Source organism: Podarcis pityusensis, assembly GCF_964106645.2.
Source record: "Podarcis pityusensis genome assembly, chromosome: 6".
In the NCBI taxonomy this organism is placed as follows: Eukaryota; Metazoa; Chordata; class Lepidosauria; order Squamata; family Lacertidae; genus Podarcis; species Podarcis pityusensis.
The window spans coordinates 96,210,949-96,228,193 of record NC_138030.1 but is presented as its reverse complement, the minus strand read 5'-3'; the positions used below and the strand labels follow the sequence as shown (position 1 = coordinate 96,228,193).

The 17,245-nt window shown below is 41.1% G+C and overlaps 1 protein-coding gene across 13 annotated transcripts in view; it reads left to right on the top strand.

Annotated features, from left to right (window-relative positions):
• PRRC2C (proline rich coiled-coil 2C) overlaps positions 1-17,245 on the top strand; it is a 79,704-nt gene that overhangs the window by 10,614 nt on the left and 51,845 nt on the right. For 12 of the 13 annotated variants that reach the window (XM_081011998.1, XM_081012006.1, XM_081012005.1 and 9 more), the window contains exons 3-13: positions 272-449; positions 642-751; positions 6,804-6,938; positions 7,984-8,225; positions 8,604-8,683; positions 9,293-9,426; positions 9,515-9,602; positions 9,864-9,978; positions 11,619-11,693; positions 13,781-14,318; positions 16,408-16,568. In XM_081011998.1, the coding sequence (XP_080868124.1) occupies positions 272-449; positions 642-751; positions 6,804-6,938; positions 7,984-8,225; positions 8,604-8,683; positions 9,293-9,426; positions 9,515-9,602; positions 9,864-9,978; positions 11,619-11,693; positions 13,781-14,318; positions 16,408-16,568 (1,856 nt within the window). The remainder of the gene's footprint in view (positions 1-271; positions 450-641; positions 752-6,803; positions 6,939-7,983; positions 8,226-8,603; positions 8,684-9,292; positions 9,427-9,514; positions 9,603-9,863; positions 9,979-11,618; positions 11,694-13,780; positions 14,319-16,407; positions 16,569-17,245) is intronic. The other variant, XM_081012000.1, reaches the window with a different exon arrangement.

Genomic DNA, 17,245 nt, shown 5'->3' with positions numbered 1-17,245 from the left:
CTTGTTTTTTCTATTGATGCATCCTCTCCTGTGGAACAGCATCCTGGTGGAGATATGAGAGGCACCCATTTTATGGAAACAATGGAAGTCATTTATGTCTCAGTAGAAGGACAGGGTATACGTAGAATAAATACCAAAGCAATCCTAACTTGGGACCTAGGAGCAATGGATTCGCAGATCTTCCAAGTTCTACTTAGAATCATATTTCTTTGATAAATCTGTACATTTCTGTGACAGAGTCAGCAGTTTAAAATGTCTTTTCTTGATGCAGTCACAACACGCCATGGATTACAGAGTCTTGGAAAAGTTGCCATTTCACGAAGGATGCCCCCTCCTGCTAATCTCCCCAGTCTTAAAGCAGAAAACAAAGGCAATGATCCTAATATAAACATTGTGCCTAAGGATGGCACAGGATGGGCTTCTAAACAAGAGCAACATGAGGAAGAAAAGTAAGTTAAAGGTCATACTGTAAATTCTCATTAAGAATAGTGGTATAAAGTTTTGGTATATGCCACAAGAGCACTTTGGAAGATCCATGGCAAACACTTTATTTAATGATTCAATAGTCAACATCCTCTTTCAACCCCTGCTAAAACATTTGTGCTAACAGGATTGCTTCTTCACATTTCTTATGGTTTCAGACCGCCAGAAGTGCCACAGACCCAGCCAAAGCCTGCAGTTCCTGCTCCTCAAGAAGCACCTCCTGTTGCCAAATCATGGGCCAATACCAAGCAAGGTGGGCAGGGTGATGGTAAGTGGAGGTGGGCCGGCCTAGTTGGACTAGCAGTTCCGCTTTGCATTGCCATCTTAGGACAGTTGGTCTTAATTTTTTGAGGCAGACAAAACTGATAGCATTGTAGAAGCATTGTTCTTGGCTGTACTGTACTTTCATTCAAGGAAACCTCATGTCTTTTGCAGTTTTATTCTGATGAGAAATTTAGCATAGATCACTTGATAGAAAAGTGAGTAATGATTTTATATCGTAAAACATTTTAGAGAAAACAAAAGCCCATGACATCTAGTTTTCCCCAAAAGTTTAAATCTTCTGTCATCCATTTCTCTCTCTCTCTCTCTCTCTCTCTTTCTCTCTCTCTGTGTGTGTGTTTGTAGTTTAAATTAATAGCTTTGAAGGTTGAGTGGTATGATTCATGTCAGCTCTCTCATAAGATACTGATACACTTCTTTGGGGCCTTTTTACTGCTTTCATTAAGGATTTTCATTCCAGTCTGGTAAACATCCTCTGCCTCTTGCATTTGTCTTCTCCTATTAGACTCTTCTTCAGTTTCACAGAAGTCCCACTTTTGCCTTGTCATTGTAGGTTGTTGCACATCAGAGTCTACCATCTTCCCTCCCATCTGCAGTACATTCTGAGTATTCCTTCTCCAGAAAAATAAAGGGGAAGTAGCATTGCTCACCATCTGCAGTTCCTCCAATGGCTGTCAAAACTGCTTTTTGTGCTTTTACCTCTTCCAAATCCTTATTTAATAGGGATGACAGTTCTAGAGAATTTAACTCCTCCAAAGTTCTTTCCTTTTCCTCCTCTTGGCTTCTGAAACACTCTCCATCTTCAATGTGAGACTGGTTCATCAGAGTCAATGAAGATCTGACCTGCTACCACATGGGTTCCAGTTGAATGCTCTTTCACCTGTTCCTCAGAAGGCAAGGCTGTCTTTGATTCAAAAGGCTCCTCTTGAATTCCTTCTTCATCAGCAGCAACAAGGCCCAGAGCCACTAACAACACCGGCACTGTGGCACACAGTAGTAGCAGTCACCGCGGCACAACCCGCCTGGCCTGCTCTATCCCTGTTGCCCAGGGTTCCTTCCCCCGCCACAAGAAGAGACACCAACACCCAAGTAAATGCAGTTGAAAATGATAGCTTTACATAAGGTTGGGTCAGTAGTGGGTGTTTTATATGTGGGAGATTCCGTATCCATTATGTGTCACAGCTATCCTACATGTAAGGGACTAACTGTACAGTTACTTTTAACTACACATCTGCCAACTATTTCTGGTCAGATTGGCTAGACATTTTGTTGGGCCTCTTACATAAATTCCATACTGGTCAGTGCCCAAACTCAAGTCACAGCAGTATTCCCTCATAACTTTGAGCTTTACTTTGAGCTGCTCATGGTGCAACTTCAAAATGATAGTGCTGTTCTTAATAATTGGAGTGGGGAGAGAATAGGCGTTGCACAGGGCATCTTGCTCTGGCCATTTGCATACCACTTAGCAGCAGCATATTTTGAGATTCATTTCAGCCTGCCTCGCAACACATACTTTGTGAATTACAGTATTACAGGGCTGAGAGGTTCTAAAATGTCACTGCAGATCAGTTGATTTCAGCATTCTTTGTTGCAGTGTTTTTCTTAGACATCTCCAATTAATTTCAGTAACTCTGAATAGAATTTGGATTTAATAACTTATATCATAATGTCATCTGGTTCATATTAATTAAACTTAATAGTTGCTTGTCATCCAGAGGTCTCCAAGCAACCTACAGCAATACATTATGCACACATGCTTAATACCATAAGGAAAGACGGGGGGGGGGGGCTGTCATACACATTCATCAATATATCACCTAACATAACATGTAAAAACAAAAACAATACATGAAAGGCATTAACTATAACTATACACTAATAATAAACAAAGAAGATTCCCACCACTAATTAGATAACTACTCTCCCACTCTCTTTTTTAACCACCCTACCCAAAAGTCTGCTTTCAAGTCAGCTGTCACAAGTCCATGGTGTGTGGGTCCGTTGTCCTCCAGGGATGGTCTGGCATCACTCCTCCTTTCGGGGGAGTTGTAGCAGGCAAAGCAGGAAGATGATAGCATAAGTTTTACCTGCTTTGCACTTGATCTGGCTACTGCTCCTCTTCTTCTTCTGCTGCTGGTGGTAGGGTGCAAGACAAGCTTCATAGAAGCGAGGTCTTAATGTTTTCATGGGACAAATAGTGTTGGGGTGGCAATGGCTGATTTTGTGGTTACTCTGATTTCTCCCTCAGTTCTTAAAGAGAAGAATTTCAGTTCCAGCGTTAGAACGAAAAAATATTTTCTTCTGACAAGTTTATTATAATTAATTGAATTTGTTTACCGCTTGGTCTACTGAGAGTTGAAGGAATATATATATAAATAAAATCTCCAACTAATTATTTCAAGATGCATTTAGAGTATACCTGATGACAGCTGTCAGCTTCCATGACTTTCATGGAACCTGGTCCATAGATGGATATAATAAACTTGGACTAGATGGGAACTGGCATAGTGGAACACACAGTTATTTAAACATTATGTTGTTTGGGAAAGCTTCTGTTGCAGTAGTGAGCTGACTTAAGCCTTGCATGGTCTGTTACTTTACCAGAACATCAGTGCTTCACCCTCAAACTCTTTTTCTTTTTTTTGCAGCTAAGGCAGGGTGGTCCAACGCGTGGCCCAAGCACCATGTGTGCCCCTCATGGCCTTTTTTGGCAGCCCTCAGCAACATTTGACTCCCCACCCCAGTCTTTGCACTGCCTTCCCAAAGTTGGGTAAGCAAGGTGCTAGGCTTTGGGAAGGAGGCATAAGGGCTCTGACAGGGTCCTATAGTTCTTTCACCTCCTTCTCAAAGCTTACTTAGCATTTTTCCAGCTTTGGGAAGGTGTAGGAAGGGCCCTAGGATCCTGCCTGAGCCTGCCGCCTCTTTCTCAAAGCCTGGCCCCTTGCTTACCTGGCTTTGGGAAGACAGGGCTGGAACGAGGGCACCAAATTTTGGCTTTGCTCCCCATCCCTGTGTGACAATGCAGTGTGTGGCCCATACGTTCCGTGGTGAAGTACTCTTGTGGCCCACTTAATGTGAAAAGTTGGGCCACCCTGAGTTAAGGTATAGCAAATGTAGCTTATGTGATGTTCAGTTTGCCCTTTTGTTTAGGAACATAAGAAGTCTCTTGCAGAATAAGAACAAGGCCCATCAGTAATCAGCAGGCAATACATGGTCCTACATGAACGTTAGCTGGTGACCTGCTTGTGTATAGTGTTTCTATACTCAGCCCATCCTTGATCTGTTGCTTGGATTACCCAGCTGCTTATTCTGGGGGTTTCCTGTTTAAAGTGTGCCTGCGACGCTTTCCCACTTACTGGGGAAAATGAAGTAGATCTTTTTGCATGGCTTATTTTGTACATCCTTTCAACACTCCTGATGGCATTTCTCTGACAAGGCATCTTAACCCATCCCTTATTTATTTTGCCCTTTTTACACAACATTCTCTTAGATATCATTTTGGATACAAATCCAAAAATCATAAAAAGAAAGTTTAACATAAGGGGATTTTATGTATTATGTGTTTTGGATGCTTCCAAATTACATTATGAAACCCATCCTGGCTTTTAAATGTACAAATGCTAGACAGCAGTTTTTATTGTGCGAAACGTTTATGATCAAAAGGGTATCCAAAGGTGCATGTATAAGAAAATTGATCTAGAAAATTTCTCTCCCTAATATCTGACCCACCTGATGCTTCTGGACTACAGCTCCCATTATCCCTGACCACTGGCCATGCTGCTTTGAGCTGAAAGGAGTTGGAGTACATGGTCATATTGCTGTTTAGAAAAGCATAAGGAGTACCAGGCCACCCCCACTCCAAGGAGCTTACTAAGGCTCCAGTACTATTAATATGTACTCAGAAATATAGGTCCTGTTGTTTTTGATGGGATTTACTGCTAGGTAAGAATGCAGTCTCTACCCCCTTACGTGGACTTGAGCCCCATTGAACTCAGTTGGGCATGTTTCTCATTGACAATCATAGCTCAACCCCTGGTGTCTCCAGGTAGGGCTGGGAAAGACCCCTGTCTGAAACCCTGGATAGCTGACAGTACTGAGCTAGATGGATCAGTGGTGTGGACTTGGTATAAGACAGCATTCAATCTTTCTAGCTTCCAGCATGGTTAAAGATTGCTAAAGTATGCTTGTAAATAGGCTGGTTAAAAAGTGGTACACAGGGAAAACATTAAGGACTAATTTCACTTTGTATTTATATGTAAAGTTGGAGATTTTTAATGCACATTCAGTATAATCTACAGAATGACAAGTGGATTGTCTACTCTTAATTTTTTTAGAGTGTGCTCTTGTGTATCAGGAATGCACACAATCCTCCTTCCTCACATTTCTAGAACTTTTTACATTGATATTTTGATAAAGTAAGTATCATAATTCTATGAATACAGTGGTAGCTTGGTTCTTGAATGGCTTGGCTCCTGAACGCTGCAAACTCGGAAGTAAGTATTCCAGTTTGTGGACTTTTTTTGGAAGCCGAACTTCCGACGTGGCATCCGCTTGACTGCAGGAAGCTCCTGCAGCCAATTGGAAGCCGCACCTTGGTTTTCAAATGGTTCCGGGAGTTGAACAGACTCCTGGAATGGATTAAGTTCGACAACCAAGGTACCGCTGTATATTATTTTAAGACAGTTTCCCTAAATTTGCAAAAGTAGTTAAAAACAAGTACTGCTATAATTTAGATTGAAAGTCTGTGTAGCTATTTTGTATTGGACATTTTAATAAAGCAAAGAGGCTTTTGCAGTTTCTTTATCTTGAAATGTTACTTTAACCAATAAAGTAACATTTATTTGTTAGTAAAGGAACCTTGTTAGTTTTGTCTAGTGCTATTTTTCTAGAAAAAGAGTTGCCGGAATTCACTATGAACACCTCCTTCATTCTCATTAGAGTAGCAATTGTGACCACCTGAGAGGTGCCAGAACTGGGTTCTGACAGGTTCCAGTGAAAAAAAACTCCTGAGGAAGTGCAAAAGATCCTTGGTTCAATTCCTGTCATCTTTCGGTAGGGCTGGAGAAGACTCTGAAACTCTGAGGAACTACTTCCAGCCGGGAAAATGATACTACGCTAAATGTATTGGCGATCCAGCTGTGTAATATAGCTTCTATGGTTCCAGTACTGAAAATACATTAGAAGAAAGAAGGCAAATTATTTCTTTGCATTTGGCAGATGACTAGTTGCTTCATATCTATGGAAAGCAGAGATTTTTCATTTAGTATCACTAAGAGCACAGTCTAAATCCCTGGCCATTAGCAGTGGAGCTTGATGGAGTAGTGTGACCGCCGCCACCACATCCACAGCACTGTTGCCTGTGCTGACCAGGACAGAAATTGGGGGCATGGAGAACAGCAGCAGGGCCAGCACAAGATCCAGTGGATCCTGTGGCCACCCAATCCCTTAATGCTCCATGCAAGTGGTAGCATTAAGTGGTACCATCACCAGTGGTATCTTCTGCCCACTCACCATCTAGGCAGGCACATTGGGTTGTTCCTGACCAGCAGAGCTGGACTGGGCAGGACACTTCTGCTTCATTCAAAGCCTCTCCAGCACGGCAGGTTGAGGGTTTAGATTGCTCTATTGTACAATTGTTAATATTATCACAGAAGAACCAAAAACTATCTTCTGGCCTCATTTATGTAGCGTGTTCTTAAAGCAGGTTTCTAAGCTATGTTCAAATGAGCCTCTGGTTATGTTAAAGCTAGTGATCACAAGTCGCTGCCATTATAGTTCTGGAAATCCTTTCTGTAAGTAAGATATTCATATACTATATATTTAAACAGAGCAGGCTACTCTGCTCCTTGGTATAGCTTCTTACCATAAGGAAGGCAATTGATCCAATAGTGGTGCTTGAAGTACCAGAATCTCTTATGGAAGAAGTATTTCTTATTTGAAATTGGAGACTAAAATAAAAGCTTATTTCAATTCCACATTGCAGATTTGGATTTTCTGAACTGTTAATTACTGACTTGCATTTTTTACAACTATCTCAGGTCCTGGAGTTCAAATAAATAGCTATTTCCAGCAAGAGTTTCCTAGTCTGCAGGCAGCTGGTGATCAAGAGAAGACTAAAGAGAAGGATGCAGCTGAAGAGCCTTATGGTCCTGGGCCCAGTTTACGACCACAAAGTAAGTATACATAAAATGTAATAATAGTTTTGAATACAGTTTTAATTAGTTTTTAGTCCATGTTACCATTCTTAAAGTAATATGCAAATGAATTCTACCAGCTCTTGAAGAAACACTTGTTCACATAGACATTTGCTTGATCTCTTGACGTAAATTAAATATTAGTCAATGAAGCTGACAACAAGCACAGACTCAGATGCTCTAGCTTCCTCCTCTGCATCAGATGTAATTGGAAAAAAAGCATTTAGCCAGTTTTATATCCAAACCGAGCACAGTAGTTTGCCCTTCTTCTAAAAATAACTTATAAAAATTCTGACATGGTTTGCATTCATGGTAGTTGAGATCAGGGACGGGAAACTTGTGTCTCTCTGGATGTTGTTAGACAACAACTTCCATCCTTGGCCATGTTGGCCAGGGCTGATGCGAGTTTGAGTCCAACAGCACCTGCAAGGCCACTAGTTCCTCATTCAAACCTACAATCAAATCATGACTGCTGCTTGTCTACAGTCATTTTCCACCTGATCTGTTATCCAGGCTGTAGGTTCATTGGCCTTTAGAAATGGAGCAAGTGATGTAACTGGAATGTCAGTTAATACATAATGCCAACCATAATTAGCACAAACTACAGTTTGCAAACCCACTTCAAAATGTGGCTTCTGATTGGGTTTTGCCAGACTGTTGCATATCGTGGTTAACCAATTCAAACACTACATTAAACTATAATTCAGCTTCTTTAACCACTGTTAGTATAGTGCCTTAATTGAGCCAGTGATAGCCCTATTGAAAACAGCAACTGCTGAATGTTCTCGGTTATAGAGAGCTTGAATTGATCAAGTTAAACAATTTCTGTGGCTAAAGTGGACTAATTCTTGGTGGTGTCACAGCTCAAGTAGGCTGAGATGACAGTTTTGTCACTGAAGGTCCTTTTTGGGGTGTGTGGGGTGGATGAAGCTGGTGATAAATATACCAAGCACTTTTTGCACAACACAAAATAAATGGTGTTCAGAAATCTGTTTAAAATATAACCTCCCCTATCCCATTGCAGATGTTGCTAGCTGGCGAGAAGGTGGAGGCAGGAATCTGAACTCTCCAAATTCTCCAACTGATCAAGAAGCAAAACCTGTTGCTCAAGAAGACGGTAATGTGCCTGGACCAGTAGAACAGAGTGATGGCCCCAAGGTACCAGAGAAGAGGGATATAAGGATAGCACTGCCACCTGCTCCCAAGCTTAATGGTCAGCAACAGCCTGGGATCATATCTCAGTACAGAGCAATGATACCACCTTATGTAAGTCATGTCCATCAATATCCTGTAGACTTCTTTCTCTTGAGGGATCTGAAAGGAGGGAAACTTTCCTTTGAAGTGGAATTGCTAAGCTCTTTGCAGCTATGATGTTTATATTCCTGTTGCTGTTAATTGCTGAGAGACATTTTCTCCTAGCAAGTGATGTGATTGAGAAATCATAGAGCACCAAGGGACTTGCAAAAAGGCACACACCTAAATAACTTTAACTGTATAAAGTTGTCAATTTAAGAGTTTGTTAATTTTAGGTAGACTTCAGTTTTATTTCTGGTATATTATATAAATGCTCACTTTCCAATTTATGATTTTGGTATTTAATTAAAATACAATGTTTACATAGCTGGTGTTTTGTTTTTTCCTTAGATGTTTAACCAGTACCCTAAATTGGCATATCCTCAAATGCCAGGTCCCAGCAAGTTCCCTGCTCCATCTGAGGCTACCAGGTAAAAATACCAATTACATGCTCTTAAAACTTTTTGATATTGCAACTATATTTGCATAATGCATATATAGTCTTATTTAACATAATTTTAAAACCATGATTATTTTAAACTTTAAAGAGGATGCAACAATACAAAGCATAAAATTACTAAAGCATCAGTGGTGCATAGTCCAGTGTTAGCAAAACATCAGTAGCCACCTATAGATGCATGTTTTTGCACAGTTTCCCCTTATTCATAACATTGGACCCTGTACCGTTGATATTTTTGTATAGCTTTTAAAACTGTTGTCCATTGATGATATATATTGTTGTGTGTCTTTGGTTTATATTAAATTGTCTCTGTATTCTTTCAGCAGCACTGGGGAAACCTCAGACACCCAAGCACTTAATATGTCAGCACTTAGAACTTTTTTCCTTTCTGATTCTTTAACATTTGATTCTGACATCTAGTAATTGAAAATAGTTCCCTTTGTTAATTAAACTTGCTGTTTGTAAACAAGTATCTACTTTTTTCAGTATTGAGCTTAAACTAATCTTAAGTCTCTTCAGTAACTTAACTATGAAATACTGATATATAAACCCTACATGATAGATTGCTTTCTTTTTCTAGAGGACCAAGGGGTAGAGGGCCCTCTTCATGGAGCTCAGAAACTGTAGAACGCCCAGCCATCCTAAGTGCTAATGAGCTCAAAGAACTTGACAAGTTTGATAATTTGGATGCTGAAGCTGATGAAGGCTGGGCTGGTAAGAACATTAATATCAGTGAACATTTAACTGGTTGCATGTAGAAAAGTGTTTTGCAGTGCTGACCTACAATTCTTTATTATTCTAGGAGCCCAGAGTGAGGTAGATTATACTGAACAGTTGAACTTCAGTGATGATGATGACCAAGGAAGTAACCAGAAAGAACAGTATAGCAGGTGATTTATAAAACACACACACACACACGAAATATTCATGTTTAGAAATTTGAAATAATCAGCTAATATTTGTACTACATTTGTAAAATGCCCTCGAGAGACTGAGAGTTATGTAGTAGCTAGAGTTTTGGATGTGGGAAACACAGCTATAAATTGCAACTTGAGAAGATTAACATAATCTTCATAATTAACATAAAAAGCATGTTTCATGTAAAAAGGGTGGTATGCAAAATATGACCTTTTATGATCCCCTTCATGCAGTAATGAACCTACAAAAGATGTGGAGAAGAAAGATTCAGAAGAACATAAATCATCTGCTCCTTTGCAGTCAGTTGGTTCCAAAGTGCCATATAATAAAAGCAACTACTTTGATCAGGTATTTTTATCTAATCACTTTTCTCTCCTGATGTATAAGTTACAATTTAGGTGTGCATTATCCAGATACTATTGTGATAGAGCTAGTTAAGTGCTGGTATGCCTCTCCAACCAGTGTTAATGAAAGTGTAAATGAAGTAATGAAACATGCTTTGGAGGGGAATTTACATAAAATAAGGGTGTTGTGTTGGGTTTTTTAGGTCCCCCCCCCCCCAATTACTCTTATCATAGCTTCCCTTCTGACTGAGCTGCATTTTGTATCCCAACAAGTTATAGCCTCTCTTTTTGAGGTAACCACTTGGTGTATTGAATTGTTTAGTACCTTTTAAACCTATCATTGATTAAGTGGGGTTAAAGGTGATGGAATCCAACAGTACAGTGGTACCTTGGGTTACAGACGCTTCAGGTTACAGACTTCACTAACCCAGAAATAGTACCTCGGGTTAAGAACTTTGCTTCAGGATGGGAACACAAATCGCGTGGCGGCGGCGCAGCAGCAGCGGGAGGCCCCATTAGCTAAAGTGCTACCTCAGGTTAAGAACAGCTTCAGGTTAAGAACGGACCTCCAGAACGAATTAAGTTCTTAACCCAAGGTAACACTGTAGTCAAAAGACCTAGTCTGTCCATTTCCATTTGGAAGATTCTGCATATATCTGATCTGCCATATATGTGATTGTTGACAAAAACAAAGGGTTTTTTGGATGAACTGAAAAAAGTCTTTCTTTCTGAGATAGCAAGCCTGTGTTTATGTGTTCATGTAATTGAATGCTCATACAGATTGAAAGATTCTTTCTAAATAGAGAATTGGCATTATTTAACTTTCTGTGCAGCTAAGTGCTCCTGCAAAAGACAGGTACCTAGTCTCTGTGCTGACATGGAAACTGACTGGAGACTGCATGCCCCACATAAGTACAGTCCCTACATTGGCACTGAGAGGTTTTGAGACCATTGTAGTCTGAAGCCTTTAGCACATTTGAACTCCAATTATTAGAGACACTGAACAGATTTATGATTTGGCTGATTTAAGAATGTTTGATTCTGTTGCTGGATATTTTGGGGATTTTAGTGTTGGCATAGAACGATGAATCCTAACCCAGGACCCCTGGCCTTGGGGATGATGGAAGTGAAGGAAGCCAGTGCTGGATCCAAATCCTTGCCAGCTTCTGTTGGCCAGGACAGGAAGGTCACATTTTTTGTTCTGGTTTGCGTATTGTTATGCTGCACTATGTTGCTGCAACAGAAAGACCTGGATCAAGCCCCTGGCCTGTCACTGGGCCCGTTTAGGATCCAGCAGCTCCCTGGCTGACACTATTCCACCCACTCAAAACAACCCTTTTGGGGGTGTTGTGGCAGCCACTGCCAGTGGGAATATGGCTGGTGGTAACACCCAAACAGTGCCACACCTTCAGTGACCACAGTTCCTTCAGTAGCCAGCAGCACTGGACAAAAGGACACCTCTGCCCTTTTTCCCTTCAGGAGCATGAAGGTGTGTGTGTTAAGAATGATTCCTAAGTGAGTAATTACATGTTGTGTACATCATACTGAGTACATCCAACTGAAAGGGAACTAGTAAAGGATTAAATCAACAGCATTCGGTTTGTTTCACAAGAATATTTACGGTTGTGCTTTTTAATCCAATAGGAACGCAGTCTGACACCAGCCCAGTCTTTAGTGCTTGAGAGGGGCAGTTCTGGGCTTCAGCCAAAATCTGTTCAGGTATGAGCAAAATTCACCTCTGGGCCCAACTGTCAATCCTTAACTTTCTCTAATTTTTTAGTAAAATGTAAGATTATGCTTTGCATAGTAGTCATGCAGTGCACATTGTAATACATGGAAGACCAGCTGATTTTTTCATTCCATTTGTTTTTTCCTTTAAATGACTTTGTAGAATTCAAAGAGGCCTTTGGATGTGTAGCAATGCATGTCCAGGGAGTGATTTCCCCCTTCAGGCTACAGTCCCACACATCACATCAAATGCTGCTCCAAGGGCCCTCCCTTAGCAGTGCCACAGTAAGGCAGAGGAGGTATATGCTCTGAATGGGAGGCAACAAATCCCTGGTTCCTATGTTTAATATCTATGCACAATCTTCTGGATCCCAGCTGCAATACTTTGCAGTAAATTACTTTCAGTTGAGAGATTAAAACAGGCTATCTTCTCCACTCCTTACAATCCACATTTTTAAAATGTAGTAATTCCATAAAATACAGCACAGGGAATTGGACTGTGGTCTGCAAACTTCATTCAGGTGGCCCACAGCATGTCTTTGAAGAGCATGTAACAATTTTAATTCTGTGGAATTCAAATTGTGATACAGGTGACTCAGCTTACACTTGAGTTACATTCCGGGGATAACACCTAAAACCAAAATGACGTATAGTCGAAACACATTAGGTTCAGTGGGCGGGTGCGATTGCCAAAGTCTTTCCCCCCAAACGCTCACCCCCTTTCCATCCCTTTTAAAATCTTAAAAGAAATTTTGCCAGGTGCATAAAGCTGAATGCACAAAAGTTAAATGTGCACAAGTTGCAAGTAACATGTGCAATAAAATACCTATAAGCAGTGTTAGAAACTCAAATATATAAACTAATTGTCAGGTCGCAACTTAAACCTAGGTTATGGATGCCACAATGGAATGTCTAGGAGCCCTTTTTCCCAATGAAATTTAGTAGTGGTAGTAGTCATTTCATTTCTATACTGCTTTATATTTTATTGAAAAAATCTCAAAGCTTTTACAGCATTAAAACATCAAATTAAATACAGAATAAAACAAATTCAAGCTTCAAGGAAAATATTTCAGATTCTTCTCCAATTGACATTTTGCTTCCCCCTTATTTATTTACCCACTTAATTTATATAGCTTGCCCCATAGCAGAAGTACTGTAGGGAGCCAGTAGTGTGGTATAGTGGTTAGAGTATTGGACTTGGACCTTGGAGGACAGGGTCAAATCCCTACTCAGTCATGAAGCTCACTGGGTGATCTTGGGCCAGTCACAGCCTCTTAACCTATGTCACAGGGTCATTGTAGGGATTAACTGAGGAGGAGGGTGATCCATGTACTCCTTGGAGAAAAAGGTGGGATATAAATGCAATAAATAAGTTCTTCTGCTTAGCTTCTTAAGGACCCAACCAGATGGGGATGCCATTTGCCAACCCGGCGTACAGAGATCTCCACATGGTTGCAGTTGGGAATTTCTAACACTGCATTTAAGAAATAAAAGAAGCAATAATATATTTAAAAATCCTGCAGCACCCTGCACAGCACATTGCAATTGCTACAGCAGGCAGAAAAATAAATAAGTGTTCTGCCAAGACCCTTTGCAATTTTCCAAGTGGTCCATGGGTCGGAGAAGTTTGGAAACCACTGCTGGCAAATATTTATTGCAGCTATTTCTTTATTCTTTGCTTGTCAGTTTACAACGAATTGAAAAGATGCTTTTAGAGTAGTAGGTGTTTGCAGTGCCCTTAGCCCTAGCATTATTCTCTGTTAAGATAAAGTTTTCTTCCTCCTTACAACTTTTAATTGAGGCCCATTCTTCTGCACAGCTGCCCAACTAGGGGGAAATAAATAGAACTCTGGGATTTCCAGCAGAATTGCACATTTCTAGTTTGCATTGCTTGTGATCAGCACTTCACTTGTTAGGCCTAACTTTAGTGTGAGACCTTCTGACAGTTCATAGATTGAAGACCCCTGTTTCAGAGTTGATAAAAGAACCATTGAATCACTTTGCATATACACTTCTGTAGTGGGTCTAAAACTGCCTTTGTTTGAGACTTTTGCACTTTTTTATTTCAAAAAACATAGCATCCACTTCCAGATCGCTTGGCAGGACCAGGAAAGCAAGGTCCCTTTCCTCCTAGGCCAACACCAGATGAGGATGAGATTTGGAAACAGAGGCGAAGACAGCAAGCAGAAGTATCTGCAGCTGTAGAACGAGCCCGTAAAAGGCGAGAGGAAGAGGAGCGAAGAATGGAAGAGCAAAGAAAAGCAGCATGTGCTGAAAAGCTAAAACGGTTAAATGAGAAATTTGGCTGTGTAACAAAACCACCCCGAGAAGACCCACTGAAAGAAAAAGAAAAGGAGAAGGAAAAGGAGAAGGATACTGATAAGGAGAGGGAAAAAGTAAGTGAAAAGGAAAAAGACACAGTGATAGAAAAGGAAAGGGAAGAAAAAGAAAACCAAGAGAGGGAAAAGGAAGCAGAGAAGGAAAGGGAAAAAGTGGAGAGGGAAGAAGCAGAAGAGAAACCAAAGGCTGAAGTGTCTGAACCTCAAGAGCCAATCACTCCATCTGTTACAGTTGAGAAGCCACAAGAAAGTGAAAGCAGCAGTAAAGAGGAGAGAGGTTTGTACCAGTTATTTTGTTTGTTTAAAGTAAGCAACCTGCTGTCTGTAACTAGAATCCTAACTATAGCACTGCCTAAGAACTGTACAGTGGTACCTCAGGTTGCAAACACCTCGGGTTACAAACACTTTGGGTTACCTGAAAGTAGTACCTCGGGTTAAGAACTTTACCTCAGGATGAGAACAGAAATTGTACGGCCGCGGGAGGCCCCATTAGCTAAAGTGGTACCTCAGGTTAAGAATGGTTTCAGGTTAAGAACGGACCTCCAGAACGAATTAGGTTTGTAACCAGAGGTACCACTGTACTACTTTTAGTTTTGGATATATTGAAGGAAAGGTCGTAAATTGTTTCAGAATGCCTCATTGGTTAATCATAAATGAGATAAATAGCAACTGCATTCAGCATCTTGTAAACTAAGGCTAGAAGACAAAGCTTACTTGGTTGTGATTACATGTGCCTAGATCAGTGGTTTTTAACCAGTGTGTCATGGCACACTGTGGTGCCTTGAATTATGGGTCGGGGTGCTGCAGGCAACACTGGCCTCTGTCCCTCTTTCCTTTCTTCCTTCCCTCCCTCCCTCCCTCCCTCCCTCCCTCCCTCCTCTGATGCCCTCTCAAGTCTCTGCGTCCTAAAGGCTTGCACAGCTGTTTGTTGCAGCAGTGCTGACAACAAGCTCTCCAGGTGAATGGTGCCACTGGTGCTGGCCAGGGCATGCTGGTCGCCAGGAGCTGAGGCGGCCTTGGAATAATCAAGCAAGTGGGCAATGGAACCCAGCCAGCCAGTCCACCCCAGCCCTTGCTGTTGAGAATGGACAAACCAGTGGGAGTCTGGGCAGGCAGGCACTGCGCTCGCCTTTCTGGTGCTTGCTGTATGCAAGGCCTGCCTAGAAGCTGAGTGCCTAGTGCTGGTAGGGAGCCTTTCCACCATGCAGGCCCTGCAGCACCCACTGCTGCTTCCCAAGCTAAGGTGCTGGCCTCATGTTCACCTTGGGCCACTAAGGCTGGGGGCATCCTTTTCCCAGGCCCCTGTGGGGCAGTGTGAGGAGGCACCTCTCTTTGGGGCAGGGTGGTGCAGCTCGGAGACCAGGACCAGCAGCAGCAACTGCCTGGATGACTCTCAAGGAGAGGAGAGAAGAAAGGAGGCTGCGGGGACACCCCACGAGAGAGGGTGTTCGAAAAAGGGTGAGAGGCTGCCAGCTCTGCAGACAAGGGGTGACATAACTGGGCTCCTGAACCCCACAGGGTGCCGCAGAAATAATGTAGTTGGTCAAGGAAGCCATGAACTCAAAAAGGTTGAAAACCTCTGGCCTAGATTATAAAGTAGCATTTGTAATATCTGAAATAATAAGTCTTCTGACAGAAAATTTATAAGGTGGGTTTAAAACAAACCTTCCTGATGAATGCCTGAAAAGTCAGGAGCAGGATGCATTTGCAAGTTTTGTCTAATCAATTTTGAATAGTATGTGCCACATTCCAGATAAATATGTATATTAAAAACATTGCTTCAGTCCTGCATGCATTAAAGTTAATGGGGTTTTAGTTGCATGACTGTCACCAGGATTGCGGCCAATGGTCACATTGCTAAAAAAGCAAGCTGTCACTTATGTTTATTAACAAAGTGCTTAATTTGCAATGGGAACTGCTTCAGTGACAGCTTCCAAAAAGCCTCTAAAAACACATTGTTTTAATCTGCACATCTATTCCAGATTTATGGAGATGGAATTCTTGTTTAAGGTGAGATTTCTAAACCGTTTGTAGATCAGGAGCATAATAGGTAATGGCCTCTGTTTATTGCAAGGTGTCCTGAACTGTGGTCTGTGCACTTTCCATAGCTTACATACCTATTTCCATGGGGTGTGCTTTCAAGATAACATTTTCTTACCTGTGCCACATTTGTGTAGTTTCTGCCTCTCCTATTCCCCAGTTTCAGCATTACTTTGTCATGATGTCCAATAAGTCTTTTAAAAAACCCACCTACATTAATATTTAAGATAATTGGAGTGGTTTTTGAGTTTGAACTTGTAATCATCCATATTTATCATACATGGTGCCAATGTTATTTTTCTCTTGCATTCCCCACCCCTGGACAGTGTGTCAAGCTATTCCCACCACTCAAGAAAGCAATCATAGTGAAAGAGAAAGTTCTCATGAAAGCGAGACTGATTCTGGTGCTCAGCCTCGTCCTGCTATTTCTTCTGGCTATTCAAAACAGTTTCAGAAATCATTGCCACCAAGGTTTCAGAGACAACAGGTAAAAGGATAGCACTTTGAGATTAATACATATAGTTATTAAATTGTGGGAGATTAAGTTATGGGTTGGATTGGTGTTTTCCCCTTGCTTTTATTATGTATTTATTTATTTTGCATTTCTGCACTGTGAACTGCTGTGAGATCTTCAAATGAAGGATGGTATACAAAATTAATTAATTAATAGTATAAATTTGCATTCTCAGGGTGAATAATCATAAAACTTGGGGGGGGGGGGAATTGTGATTTGTGGTTAAGGGGAGACACCAGACAAGTAACTAAACTTTACTGTTTAGTTGTGGGTAACATGCAGTAGTTGGCAAGTAATAACTTCCCGTATTCATAAGTGTTTTGTAACCTTTGCTGTTCAATGATCTGTCAGCCATAGCTTGCCATCTATCATATTTAAGATTTGCAAATGTTACCATGCTGGAACTAAGCATTCAAATTACTGTGCCAGATGATTCATTTGTCTGTCCACTATGTTCCTCAGTGCTAAGATAGTCTTGTCTTCCCCATCCAAGTTTTTCCAATAATGGTCCTCCTTGTTTCCTTCTTTTTGTCCTCAGTGACCTAATACAGTCATAACACTTGCAAATGCTAATTCCTCCTGTCCTTATTATTAACCATGGCTAAGGTTTATGTCTATTGTCTTGGCCATATCTAGCAAACATTAACCTC